This window comes from Sinocyclocheilus grahami, unplaced genomic scaffold (genome assembly GCF_001515645.1).
Source record: "Sinocyclocheilus grahami isolate Dianchi unplaced genomic scaffold, SAMN03320097.WGS_v1.1 scaffold654.1, whole genome shotgun sequence".
Classification (NCBI taxonomy): domain Eukaryota; kingdom Metazoa; phylum Chordata; class Actinopteri; order Cypriniformes; family Cyprinidae; genus Sinocyclocheilus; species Sinocyclocheilus grahami.
Window position 1 is genome coordinate 169,644 of NW_015505833.1, and position 19,796 is coordinate 189,439.

At 36.6% G+C, this 19,796-nt stretch overlaps 2 protein-coding genes across 2 annotated transcripts in view; both read left to right on the forward strand.

Moving 5' to 3' along the window:
- Positions 1 to 2,609, forward strand: part of LOC107558620 (microtubule-actin cross-linking factor 1, isoforms 1/2/3/5-like) — a 24,253-nt gene extending 21,644 nt beyond the window's left edge. The window contains exons 34-37 of the mRNA XM_016242281.1: positions 1,384 to 1,447; positions 1,527 to 1,601; positions 2,079 to 2,196; positions 2,455 to 2,609. Of these exons, the coding sequence (XP_016097767.1) occupies positions 1,384 to 1,447; positions 1,527 to 1,601; positions 2,079 to 2,196; positions 2,455 to 2,609 (412 nt within the window). The remainder of the gene's footprint in view (positions 1 to 1,383; positions 1,448 to 1,526; positions 1,602 to 2,078; positions 2,197 to 2,454) is intronic.
- A 10,303-nt stretch (positions 2,610 to 12,912) lies between these two features.
- LOC107558621 (cytohesin-2-like) overlaps positions 12,913 to 19,796 on the forward strand; it is an 11,073-nt gene continuing 4,189 nt past the window's right edge. Inside the window, exons 1-7 of the mRNA XM_016242282.1 lie at positions 12,913 to 13,080; positions 14,971 to 15,121; positions 16,138 to 16,204; positions 16,933 to 17,051; positions 17,852 to 17,932; positions 18,073 to 18,185; positions 18,432 to 18,580. Of these exons, the coding sequence (XP_016097768.1) occupies positions 13,014 to 13,080; positions 14,971 to 15,121; positions 16,138 to 16,204; positions 16,933 to 17,051; positions 17,852 to 17,932; positions 18,073 to 18,185; positions 18,432 to 18,580 (747 nt within the window). The 5' untranslated portion in view covers positions 12,913 to 13,013. The remainder of the gene's footprint in view (positions 13,081 to 14,970; positions 15,122 to 16,137; positions 16,205 to 16,932; positions 17,052 to 17,851; positions 17,933 to 18,072; positions 18,186 to 18,431; positions 18,581 to 19,796) is intronic.

Here is a 19,796-nt window from a genome sequence, read left to right on the forward strand (position 1 = left end):
CCAATAACAATCTATTCACATTAAACTTCAAACATAGATGACAATTCTCTCATCATTTACTAACTTATGTCATTTCAAACCTGTATAACTTTCTTCCTTCTGCTGAAAAATAACTTTCTCGTATGTTCCACTGAAGAAATAAAGTGATACAGTTTTGGAACGACATACAGTAAATGTTAACAGAATTATCATTTTGGGGTGAACGATCTGTTTAAGAAAAGCAGAAATATAAATATGATCAAAGTCAGTCTTTATCTTGAAAGTCCTCTTCCTAAATTTCACCTTCTTCGAGCTTCATGATTATTGCTTTGATTGCTCTGAGCTTTGATTTTTCTTTATTTTATCAAAATGATGTAATATGCCAACTTTTTTTTTTTGTTGTAATTATGCTGTTTTGTATCCTGTTTTGTCCAGTGTCTCAAAAAAAAAAAAAACCTAGTGAAGTAATATCAATCCACCATATTTCAAAATATCCACAAGTCATCTTTAAAATGCTTATGGTGAGAAGCACTGTAACAATCAGATGCATATGTACATTAGATCATGCTGTTTATATCTGGTATGTACACCTGGTCTTGGGTGTTCTGATCACAAGTAATCAGGAGACATAGATCCCCATTTGAATACATGTGAACACTGCCATCCAAACCTTGGTGCACACCAAACAAGCAGAAAAGATGGGTCTCAGTCCGCTTTCAAACTAACGCTGGTGTGGTTTAACTGATATATGAACATAACGTGGACCAAAGACATCTAAATGAACCAATCAATCCTAAAAAGCACAGAATGCTCAAGCATACCTCATCACAGGAGATGTCACTCAGTGTGAACGCTAAACGGACCTGGACTAAATGGACTAAAACCAGAACCAACGAGTATATGCATGCTCGAATCAGATGTTAATACCAGGTGTAAATGGAGCAGCACAGCTATATATTCATGAATGCATGCCTGATGATATCATATGATGTTTTTCATTCAAATCTGCGATTTTCACCAGTTTGGAGACTCTCAGCAGTTGCGGATGGTTCGTATTCTCAGAAGCTCTCTGATGGTTCGAGTTGGTGGTGGATGGACAGCATTAGATGAGTTTCTAGTGAAGAATGACCCATGTAGAGGTGAATATCTCACAATAATTTAAAATCAGCTTATTGTAGATTAAATCAGAGGACAAACAATATACTGACAGCTTGTAATATTATCTAATGGGTCACACTTCAGACCAATTCTCACTGTTAACTAACTATTAACTACGATTTTTGCCTCAGTAAACTCCTATTTCCTGCTTATTAATAATACTTATTTACCAAGGATGCATTTATTTTATTTGTAGTGTCAGTAAAGACTTTTATGCATCATTCCTTCTTACTACGAATTTGTGAGTGCCCTCCATCCAAGCCGAGACCCTTACAGAAAGCCGATAGATGCAGACCAAATCAATGAGGAGGTGTGTGTAGCTCTGTTTCTATATTCTGTCTACATTGAGTATTTCTGTACGACGACTAACAAAAAACTCAATTCTGCAGGTGAGCCGTCAGGTCTCTCAATGCAACTGTCCAAAGAGATTTCTAGTAGAGCAAATTAGTGCAAATCGCTACAGGGTGAGTGAAAATCTAGGTACCAATCATGCTGTTTATATCTGGTATTTACACCTGGTCTTGGGTGATCTGATCCCAAGTAATCAGGTGACATAGATCCCCATTTGAATACATGTGAACACTGCCATCCAAACCTTGGTGCACACCTAACCCAAACAAGCAGAAAATATGGGTCTCAGTCCGCTTTCAAACTAACTCTGGTGTGGTTTAACTGATATATGAACATAACGTGGACCAAAGACATCTAAATGAACCAATCAATCCTAAAAAGCACAGAATGCTCAAGCATACCTCATCACAGGAGATGTCACTCAGTGTGAACGCTAAACAGACCTGGACTAAATGGACTAAAACCAGATATGCATGCTCGAATCAGATGTTAATACCAGGTGTAAATGGAGCAGCACAGCTATATATTCATGACTGCATGCCTGATGATATCATATGATGTTTTTCATTAATATCTGCGATTTTCACCAGTTTGGAGACTCTCAGCAGTTGCGGATGGTTCGTATTCTCAGAAGCTCTCTGATGGTTCGAGTTGGTGGTGGATGGACAGCATTAGATGAGTTTCTAGTGAAGAATGACCCCTGTAGAGGTGAATATCTCACAATAATTCAAAATCAGCTTATTGTAGATTAAATCAGAGGACAAACAATATACTGACAGCTTGTAATATTATCTAATAGGTCACACTTCAGACCAATTCTCACTGTTAACTAACTATTAACTACGATTTTTGCCTCAGTAAACTCCTATTTCCTGCTTATTAATAATACTTATTTAGCAAGGATGCATTTATTTTATTTGTAGTGTCAGTAAAGACTTTTATGCATCATTCCTTCTGCACACACAGTAAAGGGACGCACAAACCTGAAGATAAAGGAGAAGTATCTCTCTCCGGATGCGTTCGAGGCGTCGGGCCGCAGAGGCAGCGCTAAAGGCCTGACCGTGAGCAGATCTAACTCCAGCCTGAGTTTATACAGCAGCGCTTCGGCTAGTGTCACATGATCTTCAGAAATCAGTATAATATGTGACCCTGGACCACAAAACCAGTCATTAAGGGTAAATTTTTTTAATTAGGATGTATGCATCAGCTGAAAGCTGAAATAAATAAGCTTTCCATTGATGTATGGTTTGTTAGGATCGGACAATATTTGGCCGAGATACAACTATTTGAAAATCTGGAATCTGAGGGTGCAAAAAAAAATCAAAATTTTGAGAAAATCGCCTTTAAAGTTGTTCAAATGAAGTTCTTAGCAATGCACATCACTAATGATAATTCATTTTTGATATATTCACGGTATTACATTTACAAAATATCATCATGGAACATGATCTTTACTTAATATCCTAATGATTTTTGGCATAAAAGAAAAATGTATCATTTTGACCCAAACAATGTTTTTTTGGCTATTACTACAAATATCCCCCAGCGACTTAAAGGGGTGGTTGACTGTTTTTTCTCTAGGCTTGATTGTGTTTATGGGGTGCAGTCTAACATGTGTTAATGCTTTGTTTGTTATTCCACACCGCTCTGTCCCTTCTCCTCTGAACGCACTGATCATTACCTGCTTTTATGAAGCCCCTCCCTCAGAAATACACGATGGGCTCTGATTGGTTAGCTGGCCCGGTGTGTTGTGATTGGCTAAACCGCCTCTAGTGCGGGTCTAATCGTCCCGCCCCTCAGCTCAGCAGCATGTGCTCCGGTTGTATTGTAAACAATGGCGTCGTCTAATGTGCTTCTCAGTTTGAGCCCGATTGAGAAGCAGAACCTGTGCAAGCACGGCTTTTAATGGTAGGCCTATGTTTTTTGTTTGTTGTTGTCTCATACTTTTAGATACGCTGTTATTTGTAAATGCTACTGCTTCTGTTAGCTTTTAATATACGGTTTTATTTTGATTAAAGCTTTAATACAGTACGGCAACTGCCCGTGCGTCCATGTTTAACGCTTCTCATAGCTATAGTATGTGAAAATAAGTATTCACTGAGCTGATGAGCTGAATGAGAGAGAGAGAGAGAGAGAGAGAGAGATGCAGAGCGTGTGCAGAGCAGGCGACGCGAGGAACAGTATTAAGAACCGCTGCTTTAGAACACTGATTTTGAAACTTGTGAATCCATTAGAATCGTTAGAAGACAGAATCGTGATTCATATACGAATAGATTTTTACGCGCACCGCTAGTTTTCTCTTCCTCTTCTCTAAAGCAGCGCAGCATGGCCCCGCCCCCTTTGCTGCCTTTTCCCGGGGGCGGGGTTTATCTGGGTTTGTGATGTCATGAACCCGGGAAGTAACTCGTTGTAGTCCCTACCAGCCGTTTTTGTAGGCTTTAAACTGCCAGGATTTTAAAAGACGATATCTCCGTTTGCACTGAACTTTCAGCTTCATAACTTTGCAGATATTGTTTATGTTCAAACAGCAACATTACACACTAACTAACGTTAAAAAAGTGAAATCGCAATCAACCACCCCTTTAAGACTGCTTTTGTGCTCCAGGGTCACATATGCTGATTTGTTGCTCAAGAAACATTTCTGATTATTATCAATGTTGAAAACAGTCGTGCTGCACAATATTTTTGTGGAAACCGTGATGCATTTTATTTTTCAGGATTCACAGATGAATAGAAAGTTCAAAAGAACAGCATTTATTTGAAATAGAAAACTTTTGTAACATTATAAATGTCTTTACTGGCACTTTTGATCATTTAATGCGACCTTAGTGAACAAAAGTATTAATAAAAAAACAACAACAACAAACTCGTTCTAATCCTAAACGTCTGAACATTAGTGTACATTCTCTAAAAAGCTTTAATATCTCAAGGATATTATTACCGTTTTGTTTTTTTCCCCCAGTGTGAATTCTATTTTCACGGTCTAAATATGATTTTTAATTCACATTTTGTGACTTTTTAAACTTTTGGGACCTTGCGATTTGTTTTTGTCTTCTTTTTGTTAGCCGACTCCAAATAGGTTATCAGTACATTGAGTGATTTTGTCATTTTGTCATTTCTTTAGAAGAGGCAGAAAGACCACCAACATGACTACATCTTGTCCCGTACCATGAGCTCAATCCACAGGATGGACCGAAAAACCACCCCAGCAGGCCTCAGATCAGTGGCCACATTCAGACACAGCCTCTCATGGCTGGTCACTAGTGCTCTGAGGTGTGTTACGCCATCCGTTTCATTGCATAGCATTGTTTTGTTACCGTCACAGACTCCCTGCTTTGTGTGTAACAAGAGACCGCTGGAATGGTTCGCATGGGTTCGAGCAGCACGACGCCTGTAGTATTAAAGAGCAATAGCTTATGTAGTGCTTTACACAGCATATATGCACAGATGTCTTTATTTTCTATAGTTGCCTGATGTAGGGACAAATGTTCAGTCTGACCCTGCATCCTCAAGAATAAAGCCACTGCCTTTGTATCAGTTTCACCCCACAGTTAGTGATGCAAAATACACACCAAAATACTGCTGTCTTATGGTTTAGGCTTTATGATAAGCTGAGCTTTTGGGGTCTATTTGATTGTTTTGTGTAAGTGTGGCTATTTTATCCTCAGGTTTGAAGAGTTAGAATATTTCAGGGTCTAGAAGAGTGGTGGCGAACTCCGGTCCCGGAGAGCCGCAGCCCTGCAGAGTACAGCTCCAACCCTAATTAAAACTCACCTGCCTGTAGCTTTCTAGTAACCCTTCAGACCTTGATTAGCTTGTTCAGGTGTGTTTGATTAGGGTTGAAGCAAAACTCTGCAGGGCTGCGGCTCGCCAGGACCGACGTTCGCCACCCCTGGTCTAGAATATGAATTTAAAGACCACATGAAATATACTATTTGCCACCATTAGCGATAGCAGATAGTAAAAAATGGTTCACGCTGGTGAATAAGCCCACGAAATATATGATTATGCCCAAATTTCCTGAAATGTGCAAATAGCAAAACCAGAAATACATTGTTCCAGATATGTTTTAATGCATTTTTCACATGACATGTCTACAAGAGGCGCTGTATAATTTTTCTTTTCAAACAGAACGGTCTAGAGTCCGATGCTAAATAGCGTGTTCAGATGTCTCTGAAAAAGTTAATTGTGACAGTGGCAATGTTTTATTACATTGGTTGTTGTAAATATCATGGCATTTCGTCAATGAAATCTAACCTATATTGTTTACAAAAGCAAATGTGAGATAAAAACACATTTGCTGACGCAAGCATGCCATTTTAGCTTGCCTAATTGCTTGCAGGCGCAAGTTTACTGCGTCAGAAACGCCACACATATGGAGCTGATTATGTGATGCAAATGTCAAAATGTATTAGTTTACAAATGTTAAAAGTATTCTGTATTCATAACAGAGTACTGTGCAAGAAAACATGCAAAGATAAGCATTTATTCATCGATAATCTGCTGCGTAATCATAATTTGTGTGAAAAGGAACAAAAGTTGTTGGCGTTTACTGCCTCTAGTGTTCATTTCATCTGGAAACTGCAGTGAAACGTATGTATAGGTACCTTTTTGCGGTTTTGCGGAAATGTAAGCAGAGTCACGTTTAACTGAACTGTCAATATTCTTATTATAATAATAAAAAAAACATCTGCCATTATTCTTTGATAAACACGTTACCAACTCTGAAAGTTGGAGCTTAAGGGAATCCACTTACTTCCTACTGGTAATTACGACTTCATGTGGTGTAAATACAATCATTCCAACATGACTTGGACGTCGACATAGAAAAGAAACTGTCATTTCACGAGGTCTTTAAATACTTGATTGTTCTCGAGCTTTGAGTCTGTTTAGGGATGTTCTTTAACATTTTAGCATTGTGTTTACTGTATGTCTATCTAAATGTACACCTCAGTGTCTGTCAAATGTATATTAGTGTAATTTCCAGTATATAGACAGCTGTAGAGTATGTTTTATGTTTTGTTTTGTTTTTTGATTTTTCCATAAAAACTGTCTAATTTGATTTTGAACAATCATGGCACCGGTTGTAATAACTTCCTTTGAGGATATGAAAGTGTAGGTCTCAATGAGATTAGCTAGCTGAATTAATACTCATCACAAATGCTCCTTTATCGACGCCAGCTGTGCTTATTTGAGCCAAACTAAACCACACTGATATGACCTGCTTTTTTACAGTGTCCTGCTCAGGGCAAAGTCTGCTGTATTCATTTTTTGCCTTAAACCTATTTGTGAATGTCGTGGGTTGAATTCTTATACCATTGTACCAAGTGTTATGGATATAGCATTTGATTCAAATTACATATCAAATATGTGTGTCTTTTAATTTTGTGCATATGCAGTTCGGTTCTCTTAATTTTGAGTTGAAATGGGTTTTGAGGTTTGGGGATTGGAGCATTTCAGTTTTTTTCTTTAGCTTTGCTTTACTCTGTTCCGTCTGAGAATCATCAAATGAATGCATTAATAATAAAACATTTGGCCAAAAATAATAGATGAAAAGGTACTATGGCCAAAAATATGGTACGTATATTTGCATATTGAGGTGGTCAGTGTTTAGACATTGAGCAGTGCTACTGTATGAAGTCAAATGGATTGTAATGATTGTCTTATTGTCGGCAAAAAATAATAATGTCTGGCAGTGATTGATTATCTATGCAAAATCCATTTGACACTCAAAATCCACTTCTGTGATTATTCATCACCTTATAAATGCTGGTTTATATAATCCATTTCTGGACAGAGATCCTCTTCTGCTATGCACCTGCTATTATTGTACTGTAAATCTCTGATGCTGTAAATAATGATATGTTCAGTAGCATTATTGCTTGTTTGCTGTACGTTTCTGATCTTGTAAAATAAGGTTACATAGAATTTGTGTTCAGTGCTGAATTACTTTTAGGGCCTAGTTGTGGAATGACACTAATTATAACATTATATATCTGTTCAAATAAAATGTTTTATAGAAAGTTGTTTATAAAAGGGTCTATAAACTGCTTTGTGCATTTTTGCAAAACACAGCACTAAGAAAAGTCCCGGGCTGATGTACTGTGGTAATATGAAACAGGAATTTTACTAAGTACAGCATACGCTGATTTTTGTTCATTTTAAACACAGCAAAGAAAATTAAGTGAAATTGGAAGATTAAAAGGAATATTCTACATGAAGTCATGACTCAGTCCAGATGAGTTTCCCTTTTCTGCACTGAAGTCATCGACAGATGCCTAATGTAATCCTGTCCAGTTCATTACAATATTTAAAGAAAACATTTTAAAAGCACTGGGAATTTTTTGAACTGTAGATGCTACAGTAAAACACTGCTTAATGCTAGGTTTCCTTTCATATATATGGTGAAAACTGTAATCGATCTAACTTAGATTTAATGCAATGTTATAGTAAAATACTGTTATATTTACAGCTATATTAGCAGTGAAAAATAACAAGTAATCTTACAATTTACAGTGGAAAACTGTAAACTGTCATTCCCAGAATTCCCTGTGTGACGGCCCTACATTTGATGGTTTTTCATTTAAATAACTGTTTCTTAATTATTTGTTATCAGACATGCACATTAAGGTTTTGTGTTATGTCTTATGTTGTTAAATGAATGTTCATTGCATTATTTTAGTGTTTAAATGGTGTTTTGTTTGTTTGCACATTGTGTTAGTTTTTACCACAGCTTTTGGAAAAGCTATTTGTGATGAGCTTTGATTAATCGTGTGTTTTTCTCTTTACCACCTGATCGTCAGTATATTGTAAAGGTAAAAACAGATTTTAATAACAGCGTAGCCTTGATAATTCAGCAGAAAAATACTTTTTTTGAATTGTAAAATGTACAGTTTTTGTAAATATGTTTACACAGCAGCCAGTTGTTGTTGTTTTTTTTGTCTGTAAAAAATGACAGGATATTTTTACAGTATGGCATTGTAAAACTTACACTACAAATGTGCTAATTCTGCTGTGTCTCACACCGGACTGTTTTAGGTTTATTCGGGGTTGTTTTTTTCTCAAATGATCTTCTCTAGCCTCAACATTCTTTGTGTGCTTACGTGCTCCACACACTGTGGGCTACGACTGATTTATACTCCACGCTGTTCAAGGGTATTAGAAATGCTGACAACTCTCGCTGCGAGGCCTTGGAGGAGCCGATCTTAACAAGTGACCATGGAGCTGGACTCTTGGCAGAGATGAAGTTAAGAACAAGTTCACAGCCAGAACACATCAGTGTCCGAGAAATTAACTTAGCTTGCAGTGCATAAAACCTTGAAAAGAGAAACATCTAAAAATGTTCTTCGTGGCTTCAAAAACACCATTAAAATATCATACAACTTAGTTCCATGTCTTCCTATGTCATACCATAGCTTTTAGTACCTGATTATAATTTTGACTGTGGTCTTATTCAATATTATATTTAAAGTTAATATATTTTAAATGTACTAAATTACACCTTCATCTTTACAAATGTGTAATTACAAATATATTTAAATACATGGCATACCAGTTTCAATAGAAATGTCATATTTTAGTTTATTATAAATGCTTGTCATTCAGCAGTAACACTTTAACCATATTTCAAAGTCAATCGAAGTAAATATTAAATTACATATAAAGATGTACTTAATTAAGTCCTTCTTAAGTGGGTTTAAAGCACTCTAAAGTTCAGCTAATTGCATTTAATATACATTTAAACTATAATACATGTACTTGTAAATAACATGCAATTAAAGGGACAGTTCACCCAAAAATGAAAATTAGCCCATGATTTACTCACCCTCAAGCCATCCTAGGCGTGTATATGACTTCCTACGTTCAGACGAATTCAATCGGAGTTATATTAAAAAATGTTTAAGTGTGGATGCACCATCATGCAAAATTACTCAGAGGCATGTTTATCACCTTCGATTAATTTATACAACATAAAGTGTCTGAAAATGTGGGTGTTACATTTATATGAACTTTTATATGTGGTCTACAGTGGACATTCACATGCATTAATCTGGTACACTCTTCACGAGAATAAGGACAAGAAATAAAAAAAAAAAATAGAAAAAGTTAATCCATGGGAGAAAATATTTCTAAAACAATTTCCATATGTACCAGAGTAGAATAAAGTGCAAAAAGGACAGTTACTCTGACGAGGAATAGTTCAGAAATATAGTCAATTTTTGCAATGGGTGCAATACAATGAAATGTTGTCCTCCAAATGAATGATCACACTTATTAGTAATCCTCAGGAGTAATGGAGCCCAGAGCAGTTCCAGTGTAACAATGGCTCTCATACCAAGTCAGAATGGACAAACAAACTTTATTTTTTCCCTTGTAATCCCCTTTTTCAAATGCCAGTTGTTTCTCAGTTTCTAAATAATATATGATTGTGCTTCGCATGTGTGTAGGTTCCCATTGTGTGACAGTAAAGGCTTTCAGGATCTCATTAAGCATGCACATTTTATAGTGATTTTTGTCTTTTGTCATAACAGAGTGACAGTCAGCTTCATAGGAGCGCAGTGTTTAAAGGACATGAAATCCATTCAGAAAGAAAGATCTTTAAAAGCCTCGCTTGCACATGACTTGAGTAACAGGTGGTGGACGACAGAGCCAGTTTAGACCCACTGTAATCAATGTACTTTTTATTGTAACTACAATAAATAATTCAATATTTGTTTAAAAGACATTTAAAGAGCACTTGTGTGAACAGTTAGTTGTTTATTTTTGTAATGAAAGCAACAAAAGGTTTTGGATGAGATCTATGACAGTATATGAACTAAATATGCAGGTTTAGTGAGAAGATTTTTTTTTTAATTCTTCTGTGAAAATTGAATGCATTTCATTTTCATTCATTTACCTCCCACAGACCCAATTATTGATATTGATTAAATACAAACTTGATGTAATGACTTCAGATGTTAATTGTATGTTAATTGCAATTAAGTAAAAATGTTTTATATTTTAAATTTAGATTAAATGCAATTAGCTGATCTTTACACTGCTTTCTGACCCACTTAATTAGGACTTAAGTACATGTTTATATGTATTTTCATAATTATTTCTATTGTCTTTGAAATATGGTTCAAATGTACTGACAAATATACTGACAAATGTATTAATTTTGTAATTATATGCATTTGTGAAGTTTAGTACATTTAAAATATATTAATTTTTAATAGTATATCAAATAACAAACAGTTAAAATTCTAATCAAGTAATTTACATGTGCTTTAGTCAACACATCAAAATAAGTGTACTTCTTTAAAACACGACAAAAGATTATTAAAACATAATTATTTCAAATGCACTTTAAATTAAACGTTTAATTTAATATTATTACAAAGTGCACTTTTTAAAAGTGTCCTTAAGTGTCAAGAAACAGTCATAAAATTGTATCTCTTTAAGTTCACTTAGCCTTTTATTTCATTAATATTATTTGTTCTGCAAATACAGTTTTTTAAATATATTTTTAAGATTTGAAGTACACTACAAGTGCACATTCAGTACAGTTAAGCATACTTCTTTTTCACAAAAGTGACTTGCTATGAGACTCTAATTATAGGGTTGATTCAGGATCATTTTCCCAGTCATCACAATGTTAAAAAAATGTGCCAACTCCCCCATTAAATGTGTTCCTCCCAAAACTGTTATGATAAATATTAGACTGTGAGCTGCACTTGTATGGTGCTCAACCCATATTTAGTCAATCAAAAAGATAAATAAATAGTATTTGTAACAATTGCTGCCAGAGTTTACGGTGAAGGTTAAAGGATCATTTGAATGGCAGCTGCTTCAGCCTCAGTCATGTAATAAGCTACACTTCCTGTTTCAGCTCAACGTCAAGGTTGTTAGGAGAGAGAGAGAGAGAGAGAGAGAGAGAGAGAGAGAGAAAAGAAAAAAGATTTACACTGATGGAGGTACCAGAAGATCACAGAGATTTTGACTTGGTCCAGTAAGCAACCTACAACCACCCAAAAAATCCAATTGCATAGCAACACACTAACAACCACTCAAAACACCCTAGCAACCACTTAGAAACACCTTGGAAACCATTGTGGCATTGAGCACTACTCACATTTCACATCACGAAATCTGAAATTTGAGGCTGCTCAGCTTCTGTCCTTGAATATTCTATTTTCTGTTATGCACAGTACAGTGTTAAAGTAGTATTGATACTGCTTCATTATATCAAATGTATTTAAGTTTAAGTGATAAGCTAAACAGCGCTTTTAAGTCAAAGAAATGGAGGGGCTATTGTAAAACTAATTAGTTTTCCTGTACTTCCGTCTTTCAGATTACCTTTAAAAACCAGTTGCCTTTTTATTTATGTTATGTCAATGTTATACTTGATATGTAGTGTTTTTATTATCGTATTGAACTGTTGCTGAAGTCTGAGATCATGTTTTTTTTTTTTGAGAATTGGAAAATATTTATTATTTTAAGTCATGATGCTTAATAAAAGCCTTGCCAATCCTATATTTGTTCATTTTGTTCTCTCAGAACGGTAATTTCTTTGAAACATCTATTTGGCTAATATAAGCCTGTCACATGAACTCACTGAACACATAACACCATCATACAGTTGGTCAGAATGGGAAATTTTGATAGGCATGCGTGAAATTATTTATTGTTATCAAGGCAAAGTGCTGCATAACTACGCATTTCAGCAAATGTGACAGGAATTTTCATTGCCATAAATCATCAGGCTCTTGTTATAGCTCGTTATATTCTACATATTCTCCAAAATTAGCTTTAGAAAGGCCAAAAACCCAAGTGAGCGATCCAATGGCAATAATGGCCCGTAAAAACTTCCTAAGATGTAAAGATGAGAACGAACGCCTGAATTGTTCGTCCTCCTCTGGCTCATATGCATTAAGCAATTTTGGACAAAAACACACACAAAAACAAATCACCAAATATAATCCAGCCACAGAATGTTATAGGTGATGACCTAATATCTGACAATCTTTATTATTTTAGGACAGTTTGCTGTGTTGCATTCTCTAAACTATTGATGACTAACCACTCTTGTAATACAGCTAGTCATCTGTTTAAACCATGCTTTTGTGTTGTTTCTCAATAAGCAGGCCTACTAGCTGATCTAAGTAGGGGAGGCCAGGGTGTGTTTACTATTTTCTACCTTTTTGGATAATAGAACTTGTTTTGTTTTGTTTTTTTGTTTTGTCAAATTTATACAAATGTTCCCATCATTCCTACTGATGCCTCAGTTGGTTTTAACAGCATAGTTACTGAGATACAGACGTTAATATTCACAAATACATGGTTTTGTTCACGAACTAAACAGAAAAAAGCCCTTCCCAAGATGGCCGCCGTTCCGGGTCGTGAATTTGACTGGCTGACTGACGCAACTTCCGCTCTCGACTCCTCCTTTGTCTGAGTCCTTTCGGTCCTCTGCCTAGTTATTTATTTATTTCCTTTTCGTTTGTGGGGTATATTTTTATATATCCTTATCTCTCGGTTTTTGAATGACATTCGATTCCGACACATATATGCCTAAAAGCAAAGCCCCCAAAATGGATGATCTGGACTACAGTAAGTAAAGCTGGTTTAGCCCTGTGTTTTAGTGACTGCTTATTCACTCGAGCTTCATGTAGAAGGATGCTAGGGTTCTTGTAAAGGTTTCAACTCTACTGTCTGCCGTTTCTAATGGTTTCTACAGCTCTTCAGCAGGATTCATTCATGCCTGGCCTGCCTCAGGTGTTTACATCTGTAATGTGTCTGCTAGGTTTGATCAGAGACTGAATACATTCATCTGTGATTCCTAGTTTCTTAGAGACATTATGTAATATGTTACCGCTGTTCATCACACATGTTTTGGGTGGATGTTTCAGTGTCTTAAACAGATGCAGCCTTGTCTCATTTTTAGTATAGGATCCAACTTAATTGTGCTTGTCATCATCAGTCTGCATTCTTCATGCCTTACTGGAAGATCTCGAAGATTAGACCACATTACAAACCTGGGATTTTATCAGCTAAGAAACATTTTGGTCGTTTCTGTTTGTTTGTGGCTAATCAGATGTTAGTAGATACGTGTCATTGATCTGTGAGGTCTATTTTATTTACTGTTACTTTAATAAATCACTATTGCAACACCGTTCGATATATCCAAAATCCGCTCATAATTTAGTATCTTGGCGTCATGTTGAAAACGTTTGGTGTGAATGGGATGATTTTTGCAAGAGTAGTGTGCATTAATTCACAGCCTGATTTTTGACTCAAATGATTCTGCTGGTGAACATCATCATCCGGGTTTGTTCATAAAGCTCCAAGACAAAAAATACATAAACAAAGCATCTGTGTGCAAATTTAGAATTTGCAGATTTAATGACATATGACGGATTAATTTTTAATTTTTTTGGTAACTGTTTTAGAATACATTTTAACAAGTGGGGTACGAGATTGATGGTATTTTGGGGTTTACAAAATAATTCAGATGTCCAAATTTAAAATCGAGACAAACCCCACATTTTGAGACATTTACAGATTCATGTTATTATTTTTTAATATTATTTTAAACCAAAAGAAAAAATATATATTTTAAGAATTTGTGCAAAATGAGGATTTGCAGACGAAACAAAAATAGGTTTAAATGACAGATGAAATGATAAAAAATTGGCTTGAATTGCCAGATTTGTAAAAAATCATTAGCTTTTGTTTTAAAATTTTGCAACTGCTGTTTAGAATAAATCATGGCTTATTTTGTACCCTTTTTAATTAAAATACTTGAAACAGGGTGAAGTTTGGGGAAAAGGGATTGATGTGGGTTGCTATTTTTCATTCAAATGTCCAAATTTAACACAATTGTCATGCTGATATTTTGAAGTGCAATGGAAACAAATTGCATTAAGTAGAAAAATGCAAAGTAGAAGCATTTCACCAGTGATCTCGCACTTTTCACCCCATTGTTCTGTATATCACCGACTCTGTTCAAAAAGCAGAAGCTAATAGTATCACGTTTTTTATTTGAAGCGATTAGCTTGAGGATTTGATCTGAGGATTGTGAAATGTGTTTTGCGAGGAGCGTCAGAGTATGTGTCTCTGCCTACAGGCGCTGCTTTCTGAGCTGCTGTGGGTTTGGCTCTGTTCTGTCCTGGCTTGCTCTCTTTAAACCCTCCAGCTGGTGTCGTAAGAGTCCTCCGTTAGTTCACAGATAGCCTGAATGCAAAATAAACAGTCCCCGCGCATGTGTGCTGGCCCCAATCCTGTTTGCATTTCCATCTCACATCATAAAGTGAATGATGTTAGACACAGGCCAGCAATTGCTGACTGTCCACTAGAGCAGGAAAACGAGAGACTGTTAACATGGGAAACTGTGTGGATTGGTGTGAACGAGGCCTGGATGTATAGAGAATAGAAAAAGAACTGAAATGCCTATCCAGGACCCCGTGTCCTCATTTGGCCCCCCTTTCTGTCTCTCCACAGTCCCAGCGGACCTGAGCCCAGAGGAGCGCTCCGAGCTGGAGGAGATCCGGCGCAGGAAAGGAGCGCTGTTTCTGGAGATCCAGCGACTGAAAGAGGAGCTGAGAGAAGCCATTATTGAGGTGGAGGGGCTGGAGAGCAGCACAGAGGGCAGGTTAGTTTCACATGAGCCTGTTTTATTGATGGGAACCGTCCAGGGTTTGCTTTATTTCGTTTTACAATTTGCCTTCTGTGATAGATAACACTCAAATAAAATCTCACACTCACACACACACACACACACTCACTCACTCACTCACTCACACACACACACTCACACACACTCACAGACACACACACTCTCACTCTCACACACTCACACTCACACACACTCACAGACACACTCACTTGCACACACACACACACTCACAGACACACTCGTACACACACACACTCACTTGCACACACTCACACACACACACACTTACACTCTCTCACACTCACACACACACACACACTCACTCACTCACTCACTCACACACACACACTCACACACACTCACAGACACACTCACTTGCACACACACACACACACACACATACACTCTCTCACACTCACACACACACACACTTACACTGTCTCACACTCACACACACACTTACACTCTCTCACACACACACACACTCACACACACACTCACTCACTCACTCACACACTCACTCTCACTCTCACACACACACACACTCGCACACACTCACAGACACACTCACACACTCACTTGCACACACACACTCACTCTCACACACTCGCACTCACACTCACTCACAGACACACTCGCACACACTCACACACACACTCACACACTCACTTGCACACACACACACACACACACTCACACACACACACACACACACACTCACAGACACACTCACACACTCACTTGCACACACACACTCACTCTCAGACACTCGCACTCACACTCACTCACAGACACACTCGCACACACTCACACACACACTCACACACACTCTCTCTCACACACACACACACGTTATCTCTCAGTAGCTGTGTACACAGTACGGTCATTGACATGAACTTGAACTCTCCATGCTGTAGGACACTCAAAGCGAGTCCTTGTATTTCACACCTGAAACGTGAAAACAAGATTGATCTCCTCTCTGTTTTTTGTAGTAAAACATTACAGAAGAGTCGACATGTGGCCATGGGCAGGAAAAAATTCAACATGGACCCGAAAAAGGTAAGCCACCCTGCTTTGAAAAAAAAAGTTTGCCATTGTTTACCAGCAATAATATCACATGGTTACATTTTAATATATATATATACACACATATACACTATCGTTTAGAAGTTTGGTTAATATTTTAATGTTTTTGAAAGCCTCTTCTGCTCACCGAGGCTGCATTTATTTTCCCAAAAATACAGTAAAAACAATAATGCTGTGAAATATTATTAAAATTTAAAACAGCTGTTTTCTGTGTGAATATCTGTTAAACTGTAATGTATTTCTGTGATGCGCAGCTGTATTTTCAGCATCATTCCTCCAGTCTTCAGTGTCACATGATCTTCAGAAATCAGTATAATATGCTGATTAGCTGCCCGAGAAACATTTCTGATTATTATCAATGCTGAAAACAGTTGTGCTGCACAATATTTGTGTGGAAACCGTGATGCATTTTATTTCCGTGATCCTCTGGTGAGAAAAACACATTTATTTGAAATCGAACTCTATGCAACAAATGTTGTCATTGTTAAATAAAAGTATTAATTTATTTATTTTATTAACATTTAATCAAAAACATATAGGTTTCTCGGACACATAAAAATATGTTGCGAAAATAAAATATTTGTATCATATTAAATGTGACCCTGGAGCACAAATGGCAGGAGCATAAGATGTTTTGTTTTGTTTTTCACATTAAATCTTGTTGTAAAAATTGTTTCTCTGTATTTCCCTCTGTTTCACAGGGCATTGTGTTCCTAGTGGAGAATGAGCTCCTCAGACACACTTCAGAGGACATTGCCCAGTTTCTGTACAAAGGAGAAGGACTCAATAAAACGGCAATAGGAGACTATCTGGGTGAAAGGTGCTGTGAATTCATATCTGTTACAGTTACATGCTACAATTATCAAGGATTTTTTATGTGTTTTTACCCTGCAAACTGTCTTAACAGCTGAAGAACAGCACGCCTAACACTAAAAATCATTGCAAAATGCTAACTATATTATTGCCCAGCTCTCATCTGCCGGATGAAACAATAAGCCATGAAGATGTGTGACCCTGGAGCACAAAAGCAGTGTTAAGTCGCTGGGGGATATTTGTAGCAATAGCCAAAAATACATTGTATGGGTCAAAATTATAGATTTTTCTTTTATGCCAAAAATCATTAGGATATTAAGTAAAGATCATGTTCCATGAAGATATTTTGTAAATTTCCTACCGTAAATATATCAAAACGTAATATGCATTGCTAAGAACTTAATTTGCACAACTTTAAAGGAGATTTTCTCAATATTTAGATTTTTTTGCACCCTCAGATTCCAGATTTTCAAATAGTTGTATCTCGACCAAATATTGTCCGATCCTAACAAAACCATACATCAATGGAAAGCTTATTTATTCAGCTTTCAGCTGATGCATAAATCTCAATTTTAAAAAATTGACCCTTATGACTGGTTTTGTGCTCCAGGGTCACATATTAGAAACATTAGCATCATGATTTTCTATAAAGCTGCTTTGAAACAATGTAAAAAGTGCTCTACTTGACTCAATCGCACCAGACGTGTAGTTGATTGTAGGCTAGTCGTCCCTGCTGCTTATGTTTAGTCAGAACCAAACATATTAAAACAGAGATGTCCTTAAAGTATTCCTCTCGCTCTCTTTCAGAGATGACTTCAATATCAAAGTGTTGCAGGCTTTTGTTGATCTTCACGAATTCACGGATCTGAACTTGGTACAGGCACTTCGGTAAGTCAGCAAATGTTCTAGAGAGCTCTTGCTTGTTTGGTTTGCTTTGTTTTTATGCACAGAAAGTCTGGATGTTTTTGTAATTGTTCTTAAAGTTTTAGTGCAGTGCTTGTGTTCCTGATGCATTAGTGTTTCTGCAGGCAGTTCCTGTGGAGCTTCCGCTTGCCCGGCGAGGCGCAGAAGATCGACAGGATGATGGAGGCCTTTGCACAGAGATACTGTCACTGCAATCCTGGAGTCTTCCAGAGCACAGGTCACACAAACACACAGCAGCGGCATGCTTCCCATTTGTGTTATTTCATAGTTATTTTGATGCCTTTACTATTATTCGAATATGCACAGCATGTAGTCATAATTGTGTATGTGTGTCTGGTTTGACTGTTTGTGTAATTCATGCACACTCTCACACCAAGAACAGTTCGAGCACAAACCTGTTGCTACTTCTTTGAGTGTTTGTTTGATTGCTAGAGCGTTTGTGAACTCGGTGTTCTCCTCGCAGACACCTGTTACGTGCTGTCGTTTTCCATCATCATGTTGAACACCAGTCTGCACAACCCTAATGTGCGGGACAAGCCCACGGTGGAGCGCTTCATCAGCATGAACAGAGGCATCAACGACGGAGGAGATTTACCCGAGGAGCTGCTCAGAGTGAGTGTGCTCTACTGAACTGTGTACATGTTTTCAATGTTAAAATAATGAACATTTATGATTCATGCGATGCAAAAAACACAGAGGGAATCATGGAATCCAGTCATAAAAATAACATTTAAAGTGCATCGCGGAATGAGTTTGGAGTATTTTGCATGAATAAATCAAAAGTAGGTAATTAAATCATGATATGGACTAGTGTCTGTGAATATTAAAGTGCAGAAAGACTGCTTTATGAAGTCTGCGTGTCTCTGTGCCATGCTCTGTTTGAATGTACTTCTCAAAGTAATAATAATAATTCAATTACTAAAACTTTTTAAGACACGTCACACAATGTTTCTTCCATGTTTTAATTTTAACAGTAAATTGTTGTGCAGGAATTTCTGTGCGAAAAAGTAAAAGGAATTACATTTTTAAAATGTTAATACTATACATTTTTTTATGCCTTATTTTCAACATAATACACAATTTCTGAAAAAAAATGTAAACATTCCATAGCGCCCTATTATTGTAAACATTTGTAATAAATTATTGCATTGTGAACGTTTTATGAAATTCAATTGATTTGTTACAATTATATCAAATCTTTAAAACAGAAACAAAAAAAAGTCTTAAACTTCAACTGTTGTTGTATAAGTTTCATGATTTCAATGTTTTTTTAGCACTAAAAATTACTAATATGTGACCCAAAATAATTTGAGATTTATGCATCATGAATAAATAAGCTTTCCATTGATGCATGGATTGTTAGGATAGGAGGACAATATTTGGTCGAGATACAACTATTTGAAAATCTGGAATCTGAGGGTGCAAAAAAATCTAAATATTGAGAAAATCATCTTTAAAGTTGTCCAAATGAAGTTCTTAGCAATGCATATTACTAATCAAACATTAAGTTTTGATATTTACTGTAGGAAATTTACTAAATATCTTCATGGAACATGATCTTTACTTAATATCCTTATGACTTTTGGCATAAAAGAAGCTGCACATCACAGAAATACATTACAGTTTAACACATATTCACATAGAAAACAGCTATTTTAAACAGTAATAATATTTCACAATTTTTACTGTATTTTTGGGCAAATGAATGCCTTGGTGAGCTGAAGAATTGGGTGAAACGTTTGAATGGTAGTGTGTACTGAATGGACCCATAATAGCTGGTACTGTGTGTGTGTGTGTGTGTGTGTGTGTGTGTGTGTGTGTGTGTGTG